At 53.5% G+C, this 20,290-nt stretch overlaps 1 protein-coding gene and 1 long non-coding RNA gene across 2 annotated transcripts; one reads left to right on the forward strand and one right to left on the reverse strand.

Annotated features, from left to right (window-relative positions):
* Positions 1–4,205: 4,205 nt before the first annotated feature.
* On the reverse strand, positions 4,206–10,011 carry LRRC14B (leucine rich repeat containing 14B). The gene is made up of 2 exons (XM_055555224.1): positions 9,058–10,011; positions 4,206–5,693 (listed from the first exon to the last, which is right to left on the reverse strand). The coding sequence occupies exons 1-2, from the start codon at positions 9,945–9,947 to the stop codon at positions 5,048–5,050; spliced, it is 1,536 nt and encodes a 511-aa protein (XP_055411199.1). The 5' UTR covers positions 9,948–10,011; the 3' UTR covers positions 4,206–5,047.
* Positions 10,012–11,427: 1,416 nt separating this feature from the next.
* Positions 11,428–14,843, forward strand: LOC129632973 (uncharacterized). The gene is made up of 2 exons (XR_008704779.1): positions 11,428–13,781; positions 14,110–14,843. It is a non-coding gene; the product is annotated as an uncharacterized LOC129632973 (long non-coding RNA).
* Positions 14,844–20,290: the final 5,447 nt, after the last annotated feature.

A 20,290-nucleotide genomic window follows, 5' to 3' on the forward strand; every position in this document is an offset into this window, starting at 1 on the left:
GAAGAAGCTTCAAAGCCCTTCCCAAAGCCAAACTTGCACCATAAAAAGGTCATGGTCACTTTTGGTGGTCTCCTGCCTGTCTAACCCACTATAGCCTTCTGAATCCTGGTGAAATGACTACATCTGAGAAGTATGCTCGGCAAGTTGACGAGATGCACCAAAAACTGCAGTGCCCACAGCTGGCGTTGGTCAACAGAATGGGCCGAATTCTTCTCCATGACAATGCCCAACCACATGTTGCACAACCAGCGCTTCAAAAGTTGAACAAATTGGGCTACAGAGTTTAGCCCCATCCACCATATTCATCTGAACTCTTGCCAGAGACTATGACTTCTTCAAACATCTCAACAACTTTGCAGGGAGAATACTTCCACAACCAGCAGGATGCATAAAATGCTTTCCAAGAGTTCATCAAATCCCAAGGCACGGATTTTTAATGCTACAGGAATGAATAAACTTCTCATTGACAAAAATGTGTTGGTTGTAATGATTCCTGTTTTGATTAATAAAAATGTGTTTAAGCATATTTATAATGATTTAAAGTTATGATCCGAAACCACAGTTACTTTTTCACCAACTAAATATTAGCAATGGCCTGTATTTAAAACACCTGCAATTTGAAAGCAACAATACCACTTTTTCTGTGTGTAATTCCTTACTCCTTACAAGGCTTTTTAAAATAGATTATCTCAACTTTTTACTACAAACTTAGGTCCATTTTCCACAGAGCTAATGTGAATTGGCCTTTGTGTGTGTTATGCACATCACTTGTGTCATCCTGATCCCAGTCTTGTGCAGTGAGCACTCTTAGTATCCTTGGGGTAGGGGCTCCTGAGACCACCCCAGACTTAATGACTTGTTGGGAGGTCTGAGGACTCAATGCGTGGCTGTTCTCATACTTGAGGCTCATCACATAGAAGGAGGACAAGGCCAGCAGAGGGATACGCACCTGGCAAAGCGGGAGACCGTGCAGCTTCCAGCACCTCCCCCCCCCGCCCCGAGGGCCACATGGCCATGTGGACGCGCCTCAGAGACAGTGTCCCGGGTTTCTGTGGAGGGCCAGTCACACAGGCAGTCTGCCTGGCACAGACCCAAATTCCAGACTCCCAGAGGAAAGCCTGTGTGGGCGCCAGGGGCCACTCCTACCACTTGCTGGTGGCAGGAGCCCTCCCCAGCCCAGGTCCCAGGCGCCAGCCGAGGGCCAGCCTGTCAGCAGCTTCCCAGGCCTGCAGTGAGCCCTTCTCTGCAGCCATCACGTCCAGGGTCACGCAGGTGGTCACAGGTCCAGTTCACACCCAGGCAGCTGGGCTTCAGAACTGCACTGCCCCAAGTGAGACCAGGTCAATTTTGAGGGACTGGCCGGTTTGTGGGCTGATGTGAGAGGTTCTCGCCTCCGCCTGAGGAACCCCGAGAGCAGCTGTGCTGTCAACAGGGCTCTGGTCCTGCTGGCTTAGACAGCTGGGGCTTGACTAAGGCCAACTCATGGAGCCTCAGGGCAGGGGTGGGACGTGGTGGTCAGACCTCAGAGAAGAGCCAGAAATGGCACGTGAATGACATCTCGAACCTTGGAGAAACTACCCTTTGGCCTCAGATCTCGTTTTATCTTCTCTGCTGGCAAACCAGCTCTCCCTGGCCCCAGGGTAAGAACAGTGGCCAAGTTTGGGGGCTGCGGGGTTGTGTGGTGCTGTGGCCTCTGAGTGGAGCAGGAGCCGGCTCTGGCAGCTGTGAAGGAGGCATGCGCCCTGCAGGCCCTCCAGCAAAACAAGGACCTGCACAGACCACGGGGCTGCCGGCAGCTGGCAGGGAGGGGAGGGGCGGGGCTTCCTGGGTCTAGTAGTGGGCAGCTGATGAAGCTGCAGGCTGAAGTCTCTGGGTCTCGGCACGGTGACTGTACGAGTCCTCTGGGTCTGCGGGTGTCTCCTAAGCTCCAAGTATAGAATTGGAAAGAACCGTCTGGAACAAGAATTGTTAAGGTGGGACAGATGGCATTGAAGTCCCGAAGCTGCATCCCTTTCTTGCCAGGATGGTCAGCAGGAAGCAATGCTGCATTCCTGGAGGAAGGGCAGTTATCAATCCACACAGGCCAAGGGGAGGTAAAGATGGTGGTCCCCACACAACTAGGCTGTGGTCCTATAGGGTCTATCAGGGTCCCCATTGTCTCTCCATTCCATTCAACTGTCTGGCCCCTGGTAAGACTGGGTGGGTTTAGGCAGATGACGGCACCTCAGGCTCCCCAAGAGCAGCCCAGTTGAGCTGCCATGTAGCACGTTGCCGGTCTCCTGACCCTTGGCAGTCTGTTCTCTTCCCCTGTGCAGTGTGGTTTGCCCTCGTGTGGGAGCTCTGCTGTCTGCCACACGAGAAGCACAAGGGTGGTCCTGGCCCTGGTGGGCACCCACGGCCACATTCACCGTCAGCATCACTGGGCATCCTCAGGACCACCAGTCTTGGGGTGGGCAGGTACAGGGAAAACCCACTAGGCTGCAAGCGGCGTATTCAGTGTTGCAGCTGAGCGGGACCACAGCAACAAGTGAGTTCGATGCCCTGGGATGAGTGGGAGGCGTAGGTCCCACTCGGGCCATCTGTGCGCCTCTGAAGTGCTCCGGATGAGCCTCCCAGGGCCTTCAGTTTCACAAAAGTGGGCTATTCCTGAGGGTGGGGGGGGGGGCAGTTGCGAGTGTTCTCCACCAGCAGACCCCTGTGTGCCCGCGCCTGCCGTAGGTCTCAGGCCCTGCGTTGCCACAGTCTCCCCAGGCTCTTCTCTACAACAGCTGCTAGGCTCAGCCTTGGATGTGCCCGGTCCTACCTGCTGACCACCCAGAGGCCAGGTCATTGAAAAACTTCCAGAGACACAAACAGCAGAAGCTACTCTACTCTTCAGAATTAGAACAAAATTGTTTCAAAATTTTGCCCTGTGTCTCCCAAGAGTTTCTTGCAATAACAAAGTCCATGTGGCTGAAATAGGTGCCAGTGAGACTTGACCAGTACAACACGTGAGGAGACGTGCAGGGGTGAGCAAAGAGCAGAGCTGACAAGTGCAGGGAGCAAGAAGCTGTCACGTTGTCGCTCAAGCCCCCCACTCTGTGTCACTGCTTTCCCAAAGACCCAGGGGCTCTTCCTGACCAAGGGATCGAACCCACGTTTCCTGTGGCTCCTGCATTGGGAGGCAGATTCTTTACCACTGAGCCACCTGGGAAACCCTGTGGAATACTATATATATTTGGTTTTGTTCAGTTAAGTTATGTCCGACTCTTTGTGACACCATGGGCTGTACCACACCAGGCTTCCCTGTCCTTCACCAACTCCCAGAGCTTGCTCAAACTCATGTCTATCTAGTCAGTGATGCCATCCAACCATCTCATCCTCTGTTGTCCCTTTCTCCTGCTTTGATCTTTCCCAGCATCAAGGTTTTCCCCAATGAGTCAGGTCTTCCCATCAGGTGCTTAAAGTATTGGAGCTTAAGCTTCAGCTTCAGCATCAGTCTTTCCAATGAACACCCAGGACTGATCTCCTTTAGGATGGACTGGTTGGATCTCCTGGCAGTCCAAGGAACTCTCAAGAGTCTTCTCCAACACCACAATTCAAAAGCATCAATTCAGCGCTCAGCTTTCTTTATGGTCCAACTCTCATATCCATACATGACCACTGGAAAAACCATAGCTTTGACTACATGGATCTTTGTTGGCAAAGTAATGTCTCAGCTTTTTAATATGCTGTCTAGGTTGGTCATAACTTTCCTTCAGAGGAGTAAGCATCTTTTAATTTCATGGCTGCAGTAACAGTCTGCAGTGAATCTGGAGCCCAAGAAAATAAAATCTGTCACTGCTTCCACTTTTCCCCTCTTTGCCATGAAGTGATAGGACTAGATGCTATGATTTTGTTTTTTTGAATGTTGAGTTTTAAGCCAGCTTTTTCATTCTCCTCTTTCACTCCCATCAAGAGGTTACTTTCTCTTTGCTTTCTGCCATTAGAGTGGTATCATCTGCATATCTGAGGTTGGTGATAGTTCTTCCAGCAATCTTGATTCCAGCTATTCATCCAGCCCGGCATTCCACATGATGTACTCTGCATATAAGTTAAAGAGATTAGAACAGGCAAGGGTCCTGTGGGGGAAGGGGAGAAGTGGGTGAACTTTTTGTTTAAATAAATCATTTTAACAAAGGAATACAAATGGCCAATAAGCAAATGAACATGCCCAGTTTCATGAACATCTCGGAAATACAAAATAATGCAAGACCTTTTTGTTATCCATTAGATTAAAAAAGAAAGAATACCATATCTGAATAAGCCACACTTCTGTTTTATTAGCATTAATATTTAATTACCTTAATATGCAGCACTCTGCACAAATCTGATCTTAGTAGAAACCAAGTCCAAACATTGGAATTAACCACTCCTGAAGCGCCAGGACTCAGCTGCCAGAAGGCGCCCCCTGAGCCCAGGGTCGGTGGAGGTGGGAGTGGGGGAGGCATCAGAGCCAGAGGTCACCTGCTGCTCTGGGCTCAGCCTGGCACCAGCGGAGCCCTCGCCTGCCACTTGCAGGCCAGAGGGCAGGAAGAGCCATTAACCAGCAAAGCCAGTGTCCTCGCTGGACAGGAGTTTAAATATTCATACAGGGCAGCGCAGCAGACACCTGCACCCTGCAGCCTGGCCTCCGGTGTGCCCCTCGCTTTCACTCTTCTCGGCTGGTCACTTCCATCCGTGTGTCCAGAGAGGTGTCCTCTCTGTCCTCCCGCGCTCACACTGGCCTGTCCTCCCAGCACCCGAGCGCCGGTCCCGCCGCTGGACCTCACTCGACCCCCTACCGCCTGGGCTGCTCCTCGGCTCCCACGGCAGGGCATCTGGCCTGCTCCCCACCAAGCCTGAGCATGGGGCTCAGTAAGACCCCCGTTCTGTCTTTGCTCCCAGGGAGAGGGGCGGAGGCAGGGCCGCGCTCCAGCAGCGCCCGGGTGTTTTCACCAGGAGGCGCCCAGTTGGTGGACGGCGGGATACTCGGGGCGGGGACCCTGGAGTCCGAGCTGCGGACGCACCCGTCTCGGACGTGCAGGGTCTACTCCATCTGCTTCAGCACTCTGGAGAAGTTTTCTAGAGCGGTTTTGAAAGCTTGCAGCAAGAAAGCTCCGAGTTCATTGCTGGTTTCCTGAATGTCCGGGTCGAAACTCCCGAAGAGGGGTGTGGAGACCTGGATGTCGTCCCGGCCGGCGCGCAGTAGCACCGCGCGCAGGTCTGCCGCAATGGCGTCGTATTTCTGCTGGTCGAACTTGGACATGGCCAGCTCGTCCTGGGGGTAGGCGCTGCCCTCGGGGTAGCAGTCCCGGGGCACTGGGAACTCCACGCACCGCAGCCGGGGGAGCTCGCAGAGCGTGGCGAAGAGGCGCCGGAGCGCGCGGCCCGACAGCGGGTTCCCCAGGAAGCGCAGCTCCCGCAGCCGGCGGCAGGTGCCCAGCGCCAGGCTCAGTGCGCCCACGTGCCGGTCCTCGAGGCCGCATTCCTCCAGGGTCAGGGCCCTCAGCGTGGGGGCGGCCTGGCCCAGCAGCCGGTGAAAGGTGGCCGGGAACAGGTCCACCAGGCAGTGCCCGCTGAGGTCCAGCACCTCCAGGTGGGCCGCGTGGATGCAGTTCGCCAAGAAGGTCATGTCTTCGTGGTTCAGGGCACAGTTGCCCACGTCCAGCACTCTCAGCGGCGTCCGGAGGGGGCTGCGGGCAAGGTGGGAAATAGCGGCTGAGAGCAGGCCCCAGGGTGCTCTGGGGCCTTGGGGTGAATCCTGTTTCAGGCACAGCAGAATGCGGCTCAGAGCCGCACCCACCTACCCGGGACTCTACTCAGCCTGAGAGCAGGACTGTTTTTCATTTTTAAGCAGTTTAACAAATCAAAATGAGAATATTTTGTGACATGTGAAAATGATATGAAATTCAAGTTTCAGTGCCCGTAAATCAAGTATAATCTGAACACCGCAAGACCTTCCTGTACCTCCTGTCTGCGGCTGCCCAGGCGCAACGGAAGGGCTGAGTCAGCATACAGTGTGTAGCCACCTGCAGTAGAGGCTGGACTTTACCTGATGACTGACCTGGCCTTTGTCCTCAGCCACCAAAGTGATCAGTCTCTTTTGTCAGCAGGGCTCTGTGTGTTCACAAGCTTGTTGTGGGGCCGTGAAGTGCCTGTGAATTGGTAGGAAACGAAACCCTGGCTTGGCTCCGAATGAAGGGCTGGAGCGCACAGGCTTTTAGGGCAGGGAGGGGTCCATTCTTAGCTTGCCAGGGACCTGAAGACCCTCCTGTGCGCTGAGTAGGAGTCCTTGCCCCGCTCAGCGGCTCTCACAGACCCACACCCGCCCTGGGGATTCCTGGCCTGGGTCTGGGGTCACCGAGCTGAGCACCGAGTGTCAGGACGTGGGGGTCCACTCTCCTCCACCTGCCTGCTGGGGCTCCTCTCCCACCTCACCCTACATCTGTACTCTGGGCCCAGAGCTCCTGTGGTCTTCCAGCTGCCGACACAGCAGAGTGCCTGCTGTCCCCCCACCACGGCTCTGCAGGCTGTGGCTCAGGCCCTGAGCTGTGTGGAGTGTTTCCACCGCCACCTCTCTCATGCCCACATCCATCCATAAGGAGCCCTCTCCCCAGCTGCCCTGCCCCAACCCTTAGGGGGCCTCCTGTGTGGAAAAGGGTCAAAAGGCAGGCCTGACTGCCAACGTGTGTCTGGAAGCTTGGATTTGGGAAAGGCCCCCCACTAAGCCGATAAGGGGCCCCTGGCCTGAGCTGTCCGCACAAGCAACGTGGTGCCTGCTGACATAGGCCTCCTTCTGGGATCTGAAATCTCTGTGCATGCCAGGCCAAGGTGCCCTCCCAACAAGCCCCCAATGAAACCCCTGGGCCTGGGTCTCCAATGTGCTCCCCATGTGTCTGGAAAGGCGGGCCCCGAACCCACACACAAACGTGACTGCTGTGTGGCGGCACCCTGGGACAGTCCTGCGTTTGTGGTGCCTGGGGAAGCGCACTCACAACCAGACGACCCGGCACAAGCCCGCAGGGTCGTCTCGTTGGCTCCGCCCTGACATCACCTGTCTTCCTGAAGCTCTGCACACTCGGGCTTCAGTCAGCTGGTCGCTGAGAGCCTGTCCAAAGCCCCAGAAGGTGCAGGTGTGCCGTGTGTCAGGCCTAAGTGGAAGGGAGGCAGACGGGTGCGTGCCTGTCATCACAGCCATCTGCTGTAATGCATCTCGGCAGTGAGTCTTCCCAGGGAATCACCAACCTGGGAGCCATGGGAGGCCTGCCCTGTCTGCCGGTCTTCCCATCTCTGCACCTGGGTTTGCTGTGTGAGCCAAGGGAGCCAGGGCAACCCTTGTCCTGTGGGGCTGATCACCCCAAGTCGGGCTCAGAGCCTCCAGGGCTTGACCTGGCTCTTCCCTACCCCCATTCTTCCCCCCTGCTCCCTTCCTCACCTGTCCTTCAGCCCCCAGCCCAGGCCGCCCCCTCCGTGTCTCCCAGAGCCGGCCTCAGCCCAAGCTCAGGCCCTTCACCTGCAGGGCTCCCACTGGTTCACTCTCCCCAGGCCCTCCACTCACTCAGGGGCCAGGTCCCTGCTCAAAGGTCACCTTGGAAACCGACCTTCCCTGACCACACAACCGTCTACTCCCTCCCACTTAGGCCTGACACACCACACATCTGGGCCTTCTGGAGCTTTGGATGGGCTCTCAGCGAGTGTGCAGAGCAAAGGGTCAGGGGAGACAGGTGATGTCAGGGCGGGGCCAACGAGATGGCCCTGCGGGTTTGCGCCGGGTCGTCTGGTTGTGAACGTGCTTCCCCGGGCACCACAAGCGCAGGACTGTCCTGAGGGCCCCAGGGCGCTGCCACACGGCAGTTGTGTTTGTGTGTGGGTTCAGGGCCCGCCTTTTCTGAGCTGGGGAGCCAGGGTGGGGGATGGGGCAGGGAGCCCAGGTGCCTCAGGGAATAGAGGCCGTACAGGCCCTGGCCAGCTGCTGCATAAAGGAAAAATTCTGGTAAGCCAAGGCTCCCTAAACCAGAGAAGACGTCCTCACACTCATTGGCTCAAGAAACGAGAAGTTATTTTCCATAATTTTTGTAAGTATATTCACAGCTGGTGGCTGTCAAGGTGGCGACCCTCGGTGGTGCCCTCCCCTGGCCTGGTGACCGGCCCTCACCACACCGTGAGTGGCAGCATCGGCGTCGTACTCTGCAGGGAAGGTAACAGGAGCCAGAGGGCTTGTGGAGGGGGTCCATGAGCCAAGGAGTTGAGGTCTCCTATAGCTCAGATGGTAAAGAATCCTCCTGCAATGCAGGAGACCCCAGTTTGATTCCTGAGTTGAGAAGATCCCCTGGAGAAGGGTTAGGATTAGGGTTAGGGTTACCCACTCCAGTATTCTTGGGCTTTTCTTGTGGCTCAGCTGGTAAAGAATCCGCTTGCAATGCAGGAGACCTGGGTTTGATCCCTGGGTTGGGAAGATCCCCTGGAGAAGGGAAAGGCTACCCACTCCACTACTCTGGCCTGGAGAATTCCATGGACTGGAATCCTGGAGGATTCCATAGAGTCCATGGGTTGCAAAGAGTCGGACATGACTGAGCGACTTTCACTTTTCCCTTTTTTTCACTGACAGCCATGAAAATGAGCATGGAAGTGGATCATTCCACTTTCCTGCCGAACAGGCCTTCAGGAGAGACCACAGCTGCCCCCACAGGGCTCCTGTCTTGCCCACAGGAGCCCCAGCACTGGGGTGCTTTGTTACACCAACAGGTAATTAATACACTGTGATGGAGTTACTTCTATGTTGCCTGCTTGCTAATCAGGACTCTTGTCTTTTTCTTACTAACTGGAGAGTCTCCTTTGAGGCATGGGGCTCCCAGGTGGCCCCCAACGGCCAGTCCCAGCTGGGCTTCCTCCCTCCCCATGGCTGCTCTGAGCTGGGCAAAACCCACAGGGACCGGGCCTTGTGCCTTGTAAGTAACCAGGTCTGTGCACAGCCCTGGGCCACCCTGACCTGGGCTGAGGGGCTGAGGGCAGATGCCTGCCACCCCCGCCCCATCCTTCCGGTCACCCCAGACTCACCCAAGCAGTGTCTGCAGCTTCCCGGTCAGCGTGGAGAAGGCCACGTGCAGCTCCGTGAGCTGCGTCATCCTGCTGAGCGCCCAGGCAATGGAGGCGAGCAGGGGCTCCTCGCCGTCAGAGGCAGGGGTGCTGGCGGGGGGCGCGTCAAAGGCCTTGGCAGGCAGGGTGAGAGAGACCAGCCGCGGGAAGCCCCCCTGGGCCAGCAGCTGCTGCACGTGGCCCGCGTGCAGACGCACGTTGTGCACCACTTCCAGCCGGCGCAGCTCGCGGGGCCCCGCCAGGCGCAGCACATGCAGCAGCTGCCCTGGGTCCAGGCTGTCGGCCCGCAGCGAGAGGCAGCGCACGCGCAGAGAGCCAGGGCCCGATGGCCCCAGGGCGCGCGCCACCGCCTCAAAGTTGCCCGCGGTGACGAAGACGTCGGCCAGGACCTCGATGGGGCGCCGGGTGGCACAGGGCTGCTTCTGCAGCTCGCAGCAGGTCCTGGCCAGCAGCTCCGTCCGGCCCCACCTGCCCAGCGCCCGCCCGCAGGGGCACCTCTGCACCTGCACGTCTCGGATGCCCGTGAGGTCAGCCACCCGCAGCCGCCGGCGGCCCCTGCCCTGGAGCACGTGATCAGCCAGGCCGCGTACGCAGGCCTCCAGGCAGGCCCGGCAGGCCCGGTCCCGCAGGTCCCCAGCGTGGTCCGCGCTCGGACCCAGCAGAGGGCCCAGCCGGAACTCCTCCAGGGGCCAGCGCTCGAGCAGAAGGCGGATCACGGCGGACTGCTCCCGCAGGTAGCTGGCTTTGAAGAGCAGCGGGTATAGATTGTGGGCCACGGCGTCCAGGCTCTGCTGGGCCCCCAGGGGGTGGGACACCAGGGCCTCCGCGGAGATGAAGCGCAGCGACTGCATGGCCCACCTGCCGTCTCTGGGACAGGACCGAGCTGCCCCCTGTGCTTCTGCCGAAGACCAGCCCCCTTCTCGCCTATTTTTAGCTGCAGCTGCTGCAAGCAGCTTGCCTTAGACGGGGTGGGGAGCCAGCCCTCTGGTCATCTGATGGCTATTTTTGTCCTGGGCGCCCATTTGGCTCTGGCTGTGGAGGCGTCTGGCTGCGGCTGGCCTGTCTTGGAGGCGCTCAGCTGGGGAAAGCTGAGCTCCTCGGGTGCTTGGCTGGGGGAGGGCATGGGCCATTGGAATTGCCGCCAGTGTTCACTTCTGGTGTGGCCTGTCCTGGGGGCACCCATCCCCTCCGGGGAGTGGGTCTGCCCCAGCCCTGGGCTGGCTGCACAGCTAGAGGGACCAGCAAGCCTTTCCTTGGACCCCTGGGCTCGAGTCCCTCCCTTGGCCCCGCGTCCAGAGTCAGGGACGTGGCAATGAGCATGGGCTGGGCTCTCCAACAACTGTCTCCTGATTTTAGGAGAAGATAAAGGCCCCTGAGGGGCCTAACCCTAACCTGGCTTCATTGTCACTGAGGACCCAGGCTGGGAGCCATCCCCCCACAACACTCGCCTGTGCCCCCAGTGGTCTGTGTGCCCCCAGCTGTGGGGCCTCCCTGGACAGAACCCCCTGCAGCCCCGGGACCCATGCAGTATGCGGGGCTGCGGGTGAGGTGGGGACCCTGGGATCCTGACGCTCCCACAGCCTGGAGCCTGGTTCCTCGCTCTGGAGCGGGGCAGACCATGTGACCTTGAACACGCAAGAGTATTCTGAGCTAAGGGCGCTTGGATCCCCTTTCTTCCTGAACACAGGAAGGTGAGCCACCTTCCCTGAACTGGGAGGAGAGAGACAGTCTCATCACCAGAGAGGGTGTCAGGACAGTTCCTTGTTGATGTTACTGCCTTGTGTGTTGAGTTGCTTTTCCATAGTCATCTCATCTCTCAGCTTAGTCCAGAAACACTTAGGCCACTGGGGTCTTCATCTCCTTATGAGGGCTCCCATGTCGTAAAAGCTTACATGAAATAAATCTATGTGCTTTTCTCTTGTGAATCTGTTCTTTGTTACAGAGCCCCAGAAGACAGCCCAAGATGGGCAGGGAAAACATTCTTCCTTCCTACAGCTCCCACCTCTGACGGGCGTTAGATCATCATCCAGTGACTTGAAGGTGCATGCTACCTCCACCCCGACTTCAGCATCATTTAGGAGCTGATAGACTGTCCATATGATCACTGATCTAGGGAGGGGTCACAGTGGACAGAGAGAGAGACAGAAAAACAGAGAGACAGAGACACACCAAGACAAATCAAGAGACAAGAGGAGGGGAAAGGTGGAAAGGACCCTGGGAGGGGAAGGTCAGGGGCCACTGGACACCAGGAGGTGGGGCCTGGCTGGGGTGCAGGGGCGTGGGGGTGGCGCCTGGCGGGGGTGCAGGGGCGTGGGGGTGGGGTGGAATGTGAGGGTGAGAGTGAGTGTAGGGCTGGGGCTGCCGTGCCTGGGGACCCACGTGTGGTGGACCCTCCACCCCTCCACCCAGGTCGGACCCCCCTCAGGGACAGTTCTGCCTGCTGTTTCCTCGAAGCCTCAGCAGTGCCTCCCTTAGGGGGGTTGTGGGGAGGCGTCATGCTCCGGGGGGACCCCAGTATTGTCAGGCAGGCAATGTGTGTGTGGAAGGTGGTGGGGGGCCTCCTCAGACGCCCTTTCCCCCCACCCCTGCAGGGCAGGAGACAAAGATGTGGACCAGGCAGACCCCAGAGGGCTTCTGCTGCCCAGGGCCCCATCCCCCAAAGTCACAGGGGTTGAGGTCCCTGGGGAGGCATACCGGTTATGACCCCAATGCAACAGAACCAGTGAAAGAAGCACACGCATGTATTAGAAAACAGTCCCATTTATTTATGGTCCTAAAGTTTGGAATGGGGCTTCCCAGGTGGCACTAGGGGTAAAGAACTTGCCTGCCAGTGCAGGAGACATGAGAGATGCAGCCTCGATTCCTGGGTGGGGGAGATCCCCCGGAGGACGGCATGGCAACCCACTGCAGTATTCTTGCCTGGAAAATCCCATGGACAGAGGAGCCTGGTGGGCTACAGTCCAGAGGGTCTTAAAGAATCAGACAAGACTGAATGACTTGGCCCAACGTATAAAGTTTGGCATAGCCAGTGTTGAAGCAGGGTGACAAGGAACAGAATTTACAGCGGCCAGCAGAGCACAAAGGTGAGGCCCCTGCCCGTCCAGCTGCTCCTGTCTGGGGGGTGATATCTGATGCCACCCTCCAGGGGGGCCTGGGGGGCCTGCAGGAGGAATCATGTTGAGGGCGTCCACTCATGCTCTCCTCCCTGTGGTGAGGGGGCTCAGGGCCGTGTCCACACTGGCAGGATCTCCCTGCAGAGGCTGGCACGGACCTTCAGCCCCAGCTGCTGTGCCCTTTCCCCACCCCACCTGGGGTCCCCCAGGACGCGAGAATGCCGAGTCCTGACTCACGGGTGGAGCCAACTCGAGTGCCGCTGGCCACACAGCTTGTTCGAAGGAAAAGGAATCCGCGATCCTAGCTAGACTCAGGAAACTGCCCCTGCACTCGGGACACACTTCACGGGGGCTGCGCCTGGGGAGGAGGTGCTCTTTAGGGGTCTAGGGCCTCATCAGTAGGTGGAAGCTGTTACCATTTACTAAATTGGGAGAAACTTGGGGAGACTAAGACACACTAACACTCAGATGCTTTTCAGGAATTTGGAGATCTTTTTAATGATGGTCATTGTGACAAGTGGGAGGTGATTCCTCATTGTAGTTTTGATTTGCATTGATTTAGTAGTTAGTGGCGGAGAAGGCAATGGCACCCCACTCCAGTACTCTTGCCTGGAAAATCCCATGGATGCAGGAGGCTGGTAGGCTGCAGTCCATGGGGTCGCACAGAGTCGGACATGACTGAGTGACTTCACTTTCACTTTTCACTTTCATGCATTGGAGAAGGAAATGGCAACCCACTCCAGTGTTCTTGCCTGGAGAATCCCAGGGACGGGGGAGCCTGGTGGGCTGCAGTCTATGGGGTCGCACAGCGTCGGACACGACTGAAGCGACTTAGCAGCAGCAGCAGCAGTTAGTGGAGTGTTTTTGCATGTGTTCTAATACTTTAGTTGTTGTGAATACAATTTACGTCTTGAAACTGGCTTCTTAAAAGTCATCCCTGTTTTGAATTATTTTTTGGTAATTAACCCAGGGACATTGCTTGAGGGAAGGTGTCATTTACAGCACCAAAGGCCTTTCAAATATTAGGTGCCCATCAGTTCCAACAAGAACAAACCAGTCCATCCTAAAGGAAATCAGCCCTGAATATTCATTGGAAGGACTGATGCTGAAGCTGAAACTCCAATACTTTTGGCCCCCTGATGCCAAGAGCTCACTCACTGGAAAAGACCCTGATGCTGGGAGCGATTGAAGGTGGGAGGAGAAGAGGACGACAGAGGATGAGATAGCTGGATGGCATCACCGACTCAATGGACATGAGTTTGAGTAAACTCCAGGAGTTGGTGATGGACAGGGAGGCCTGGCATGTTGGGAAGATCCCCTGGAGAAGGAAATGGCAACCCACTCCAGTATTCTTGCCTGGGGAATCCCATGGACAGAGGAGCCTGGCAGGCTACAGTCCGTGGGGTCGCAAAGAGGTGAACACGACTTAGTGACTAAAACAACAAATAGCTTCTGTATACAGGGGAGCTACCAAAGAAACCTGAGACACTCCCTGAAATGTCCAAAGTCATCACCTTAAATGCCATCTTCAGCTAAAAACAAGACTCTGAAGAATGGGAGAAGCCCGTTATGGTAGGTAATTACACAAAATACAGTAAAGAAGGGTATGATTGTTTATAGCTTTAAGTTGGGACCTCTCCATTGATAAGTTACTTGAGTTTTAATTATCCTTTTATTTCTGGTGCAAACAGGGACAACCTTTAAATGCAGAGATTTCTCTGTTGTAAATGTCCACCACAAAACGGCAATTGCTACTTAGTTTGCTGAGAGTCCTCTTTTTTTTTATTCATGGAAGTGGACTTAAGCAATCCTCACAGCAGAGAGGCATATTTTGGGGTGGCATGTTCTACTTGCTTTGACATGGATATACCCAATTTGATTATGGATTCGTCTATTGAAGGATACCCTGATTACTTCAAGCTTTTAACTATTATGGATAGTGCTGCTGTGCCTAAGTTCATCTTCGTTTGCATTTGGGCATGGATTTTTCAAAGCAGTTTCCTAAATACTGGAAGTATGATCGTTGGATCCCAAGGTGAGGTGTGTTTAGCTTTAGAGAAAACTGTCCAACTGTGTTACAAGGTGGCTGTGCATGCATCCCACCAGCAGTGAGGGAGCGTTCCTGCTCTTCCTCAGCCTCCAGCAATTGGTATTGTCATATATTTAGAGTTTAGCAGCCTAATATGTGTAGTGTGATAGCTTGTGACTTTAATTTGTAATTCCCTAATGGTGTATGATGTTGAGTGTGTTTCTGTTTTGTACTATCTGTATAACTTTTTTTTGGCTGGGTGTCTGTTCAGATCTTTACTTATTGTTTATACGGTTGTTCAAGAGGTCTTTGTCTATTTTGTGTCCAAATCCTGTATCAAATATGAATTTTGCAAATATTTTCTCCCAGTTTGTAGCTTGTATTTTGATTTCTTGAATGAGGTCTTTCAGAATAGACATCTTTATTTCTATAAAGTCCACAATATTTTTCTTTTGTGGACTGACAGCTTGTGTGTTAAAACTCGAAGCTCATGATATACAGGCCAAACCCAGGGTCATGTAGATTTTCTATGTTTATGTCCACAATTTTGATAGTTTCAAAATTTAAATGTCTGTTAATAAATTTGAGTGAATTTGGTGTCTACATTTCATTCTATACAGTTTCAAGTTAATTATTCCTTAACTATTTTGGAGAAGTTTTGGATATTGGCAATATTTCAGTTTGAATTTGCATAGTTTAATGGACCTAGCAGAACTGCCCTGAGGGGCGGAGTCTCCCCTTAGCTGTGCCTGCGCGAGGGAGGGAGGCTTGATCTGCAGTTCCCTTGGCTGGCCCGGAGCGAGGAGCCCGCCTCCCCGACCCACCCCCACCCCAGGCGGAATTCCTGCTCTGCCTGAGCACCTGGCTGCCTGTGGCTGCTGACGGGAGTCTGGTCTCCTCAGGACCCGCTGGGGCTTCAGCTTTGGGACGTTGTGGGACTCAGTTCAGGAAGACAGGGAGTCTGGTCTCCTCAAGACCTGCTCAGGCTTTGGCCTTGGGACACTGTGGGGTTCATTTCAGGCTGACAGGCGGTGGGTCTCCTTAGGACCCATTGGTGTTTCGGCTTTGGGACATTGTGGGGTTAGTTCAGGCTGAATGGGTGTCCTTCTAAAGCACCGGGAATAAACACGATGCCCCAGGAAGCTGTATCACAGACACTCTGTTTTGCGTCCCCTGTGCCTGGAACTGGGGCCGTGCATGCTCCAGTTAGAGACACGTGTAGGCATGTGGTCCTTGGAGTTAATCAGAGCAACTAAACGGAAAAACGATCCAAATGTGCCGGGGACCAGCCCCGGCTGATCCAGGGTATTCGAAGGAGAGACGGCGTAGGCGAGGGTCAGGGAACAACTGCTTAATTACACTTTAATTAAGGATACAAAGAGTAATAGAATAAGGATAGCTCAGTGAGGAAATTCAGTGGAGAAAAGCGGCTGAAATAAGGATAGCTCAGTAGGAAAATTCAGTGGAGAAAAGAAGCTGAGTGGCTTGGTTTACACGGAAAATCAATATAACCCGTGACACCAGGTTAGCTCTGACCACGGAGGCCGCAGGCGCCCTCTCGAATAGCGGAAGGTGCCCCACCTTAGACACCTTCTCGAGTGGGTCTTAGAAGCCCAGGCAAATAAATGGTCGCAGAGGACATCCGCGCTCCAGATGGACGCTCAGCTGGAAGTTAAAGGGAAGAATGACATGGGGAGACCAAGTTTCGGTGAACAAGGCCCGCACTTTATTTTCCAAAGTAGTTTTTATACCTAAAGTTGTGCATAGAGGATAATGGGGGAAGGGGTGGAGTCATGCAAGGACAGCAGTTCCTGGTCCTAATCGAAGCCAGGCTTTCAAACTTATCATATGCAAAAGTTCAGGTGATTGACATCATCTTCTTGCCCGGAGGCCTGTTAACATTTTAAGAAACTTATTTTTCTCTAAAGGTGATTATTCCAAAGTCAGGCACCAGCCTTCCAAAAAGCATTAGACAAAGCTGCATTTTACATTTCTATACACCCATTATATCAATCAATACACTGCCAAGGACACAGTAGGTAAGGAGTATGGAGACTTAGCAGCAAACATTGGCCCAACAAGTGAAAAACCCTTCACCAATACAATTTCTAATCAATCTTTTAACTACTCAAAGGAATCTGTGTTTAGGCAGTTTAGAACATCTCCTGCCTCTCACAGTTGGGAGGCTCTGAACAATCACATGTGGCCGGAAAAACCCATTCAGGCAGGCTAGAGGATTTCCAAAGGAGTTTGTAGGTTGAAACACTGTCACATCCAAGAATTATTAACTGGAGCTGTAAGCTAACTCTTTTTTCAGAGAGAGGTAGTGGGAGACAGCCCCCCGTAAAGTCAGAGGTGTAGGTGAAAGCACAAAGCAGAAAGTAGGCAGACTCTGGTTTGGGGGTAGATGCTCGAGAATTTCCAGGGGGACTCCTGAGGCTCGATCACGCCTTTGCGTATGCCGAGCCTCCTTCCTCATGACCTTTGTCATGGGCGGAGTGCCTCACGCTGGCTCCCGGCAGTGATAGAATTCCAGTTGAGCTATTACAGATCCTCACTCAATATGCAATACGCACTCAATATGCAATATGCCGGCTCCCGGCACAAATGACTCCCGACACTGCCATTGCGGTTGTGAAGGGAAAAGGCTTGAGCCGCATTGCAGGACAGAACACTTCCAGAAGGACCGAGGGGATCTCCGAGGCCCTTACTAGGAAAACAGTCTGTGAACCCAGTGGCCCCAGCGGCGTGGGCAGGTGGAGAAGGCGGCGTGGGCGTGGCCGTCCCTGCGCAGCTGTCTCCTGACCGAAGCGCAGGGGGCCTTTCCACGGCGAGTTCCCGTTTACAACAGGCGGTGGAGCAGCCCCTCTGAGAGGCTGGACCACAGTGGGAGCTGCTGAGCAGCTCAGGTCCTGGGGAGGCTCCTGTGAGCCACACGTCTCAGGAGGAGGAGTCAGGAGGAGACACAGCGGCCCAGAAGGGTGAGGGCCGAGGAAAGGGCCTTTAAAAAGCTAAGTTCCAGATTCCCAGGAACCACTTGTTTCCACTTTAGGTGGTGAGTCTGTGTGTCAGATGTCTGTCCCGGCGCTTGCACATGGGCTCCTGGAAGCCCTGGGTGGCTGCATGTGGCCCAGGGGTCCTGTGTGCCCGGCTGTCACCACGCAGTGATGCTTTCCATGGGTCCACACCGGACCAGTTGGAGAGGACCCTCCTCCAGGCCCAGAGAGCGGGCTGAGAAGCAAGAGGACTGGGACGGGGTGGGGGCCTGCTGTGTCCTTTATCTTCCCAGTTCTGGCTTTCTTGCGCTAAGATCCTCAGGACCTGCTGGTGCTTCAGCTTTCGTCAGCCTATGCCGGCCCTGCCAACAACAAAGAGTGAGTTTTTTCCATGCATTTCTGAGTCATTTAGACTCTGCTGCACTCTGTGTTTCATTCTGTGACACTCTCATATCCTAAATAACTAAATTTGAATAGATTATGATTTACTAACTGAGGTCTAAAGATCTATGGGTTTATACAAATGCACAGTGGTAGATATTCATCTGAAATGTCAGTTCAGTCGCTCAGTTGTGTCTGACTCTTTGTGACCCCATGGACTGCAGCACGCCAAGCTTCTCTGTCCATCACCAACTCCTGGAGCTTACTCAAACTCACGTCCATCGAGTCGGTGATGCCATCCAACCATTTCATCTGTAATGTATCAGATTGAACCTCCTACCTCATAATCTTTTTCTAAGTCTGTTTTGCCTTTTTCAGAATGTCGTATAAATGGGGTCATTAGTGTGTAGATTGGATTCTGTCACTTAGCAATATACACGTAAGATTCATCCATGGTTTTTGCTTGGTTTGATGGTTCATTCCGTTATATTTCCAAATACTATTCCTTTGCATGTGTATTGTAGGAAAAATAATGTTCCCTTTATATTTCTCTTTTCCTCATTGAGACTTTCCCCAACAACAAAAGGCAGATGAACTGGAGGAAAACAGAAGCTTATTACCATGCATACCCCCTATATGCTTGTAAGGTACCTAGGAAAACCTGAAATGGCCCAAGCCTGTGACTTATGGGCTATATTTAGCTAAGAACAAAAGAAAGATATTGTGGCGGGGGACGGAACGATTTGGGAGGCTTGGAGGCAAAGCACAGTAAACAGGGGTCTGGATATTATGCAGATTTACATCCAGGCCATCTCCATGGACTAGCTTCTCTGAAGACTTAGTTATCCTTCCATTTCTGGTACACAGGTGGAGACAGACTTACAAGTGGAGATTTCCATAATAAATGTAAATTTAATTCCTAAAAGGGCATTTTCAAACATCCTCCTGAATCTGCTGTTTTTTAAATGTCAGTCCAGAATGATCCTGATGTCCAAAAGACACAACTTGGGATGGCATATTCCACTCCCCTTGATGTATATGTGCCCTAATTTGCTTATGAATTCATTTACAGAAGAACATTCTGATGTCTTTTATTTTTTAACCAATTTTTAACCCAGAATAGAGCTACTGTGCATTATTTTATGCTAGTTTTTGTTTGAACACAGTTTTTCAAAGCTGTTGTCTAAATACAAGAGGTGTAGTGTTGCATCCTAGATGAGTCTGTTTAGCTTTGGAAAAAACTGTCAGACTGTCTTCCAAAGGTGGCTCTGCACGCATCTCACCAGGATCCTGAGTAGGTTTCCTATGGTTGCTTACTATCAGAGTACCCTTTGTGGCCAGGTGTTTCTTATGGTTGTTTACTATCAGTGTACCCTTTGTGGCCAGGTGTATGTTTCAGTCTTTACCAATTATTAACAGGTTTGTTTGCTCTAGAGTTCTTGGTATAACTTGAGTACAAATTCTTTATCAGATATGCGTTTCTTAAAATTATTAATGTTTGGCCATGCTGGGTCTTCGTTGTGCTGGCTTCTGTCTAGTTACGGCGAGCAGGGGCTACGCTGGTTGTGGTGTGTGGTCTTCTCACTGGTGGCTCCTGTTGTTGTGGGACACAGGCTCTGGGGCTCATGGGCTCAGTAGTTGCAGCTTCCGGGATCTAGAACACAGGCTCAGTGGTTGCGGTGCGTGGGCTTAGCTGCTCCGCAGCATGGACGGGGATCCAACCTATGTCTTCTGCATTGGCGTGAAGATTCTTTAATACTCAGCCACCAGGGAAGCCCTCAGCCGTGTTTTAGATTCTAGTTTGCCACACCCGTATTTGGTGAGAGAGGCCAGTATCAAGAGCCCTGGGAGCTGGGGGTGCTCAGCCACAGTTCTGGCTGTGCCATCAAAAGCTTTGGGGCCTTTGGTGAGCTCTTCAACTTTCCTGGGACTGTTTCCTCTCTTCAAAAATGCCCTGCTGTTGGACTGTAGCCCGCCAGGCCCCTCTGTCCATGGGATTTCCCAGACAAGAATACTGGAGTAGGTGCCATTTCCTTCTGCACAGATACACATTTGGAAGATATTTTCTCCTGGTTTGTGATTTTGATGTAGGAAGGGGGAACCCCTTCCACGGCCTGAGAGCAGGCTCTTGTCTGACACTTGGAAATGAATTGTCCGAGGCGACATGTGCTGTCAAAGAGACTTTATTGGGAAGGGCTGCCGGGGTGGAGGACAGGAGGGTGAGGGAAGCTGAGAGAACTGCTCTGCCACGTGGCTCACAGTCTTAGGTTTTATGGGCATTGGATTAGTTTCTGGTTTGTCTTTGGCCAGTCATTCTGAATTGGGGTCCTTCCTGGTGGCATATGCATCACTCATCCAAGGTGGATTCTAGCAAGGAGGATCCTGGGAGGCTGGTAAGACCTGTGGATTGAAGTATCCTATCTCCTTTGACCTTTCCTGAATTCTGGTTGGTGGTAGCTTGTTAGTTTCTTGTTCTTACCCAGGACCTCCTGTTGTAAGATGACTCCTGCAAGTGGTTTCTCTGGTGCCTGGCAAGGACAGGCAGGTCGTTTTGGTTGGTGGTTCCCCTAACACTTTGTCCTTTGGTTTTCTTGAGTAAGGTCCTTTACAGAGTGAATGTATACATTTTTAAAAGTCAGTGTTTTAATTAATTTATTTAAAGCATTTTGTATATT

This window comes from Bubalus kerabau, chromosome 18 (assembly GCF_029407905.1).
Source record: "Bubalus kerabau isolate K-KA32 ecotype Philippines breed swamp buffalo chromosome 18, PCC_UOA_SB_1v2, whole genome shotgun sequence".
NCBI lineage: Eukaryota > Metazoa > Chordata > Mammalia > Artiodactyla > Bovidae > Bubalus > Bubalus kerabau.

Excerpts from the sequence above, each read along its gene's own strand:
- LRRC14B (XM_055555224.1), bottom strand. The coding sequence starts at position 9,947 with ATGCAGTCGCTGCGCTTCATCTCCGCGGAGGCCCTGGTGTCCCACCCC. Across the intron at positions 5,694-9,057 it reads AAGCTGCAGACACTGCTTGG|CCCCCTCCGGACGCCGCTGA; the intron begins GTGAGTCTGGGG and ends CCTTGCCCGCAG.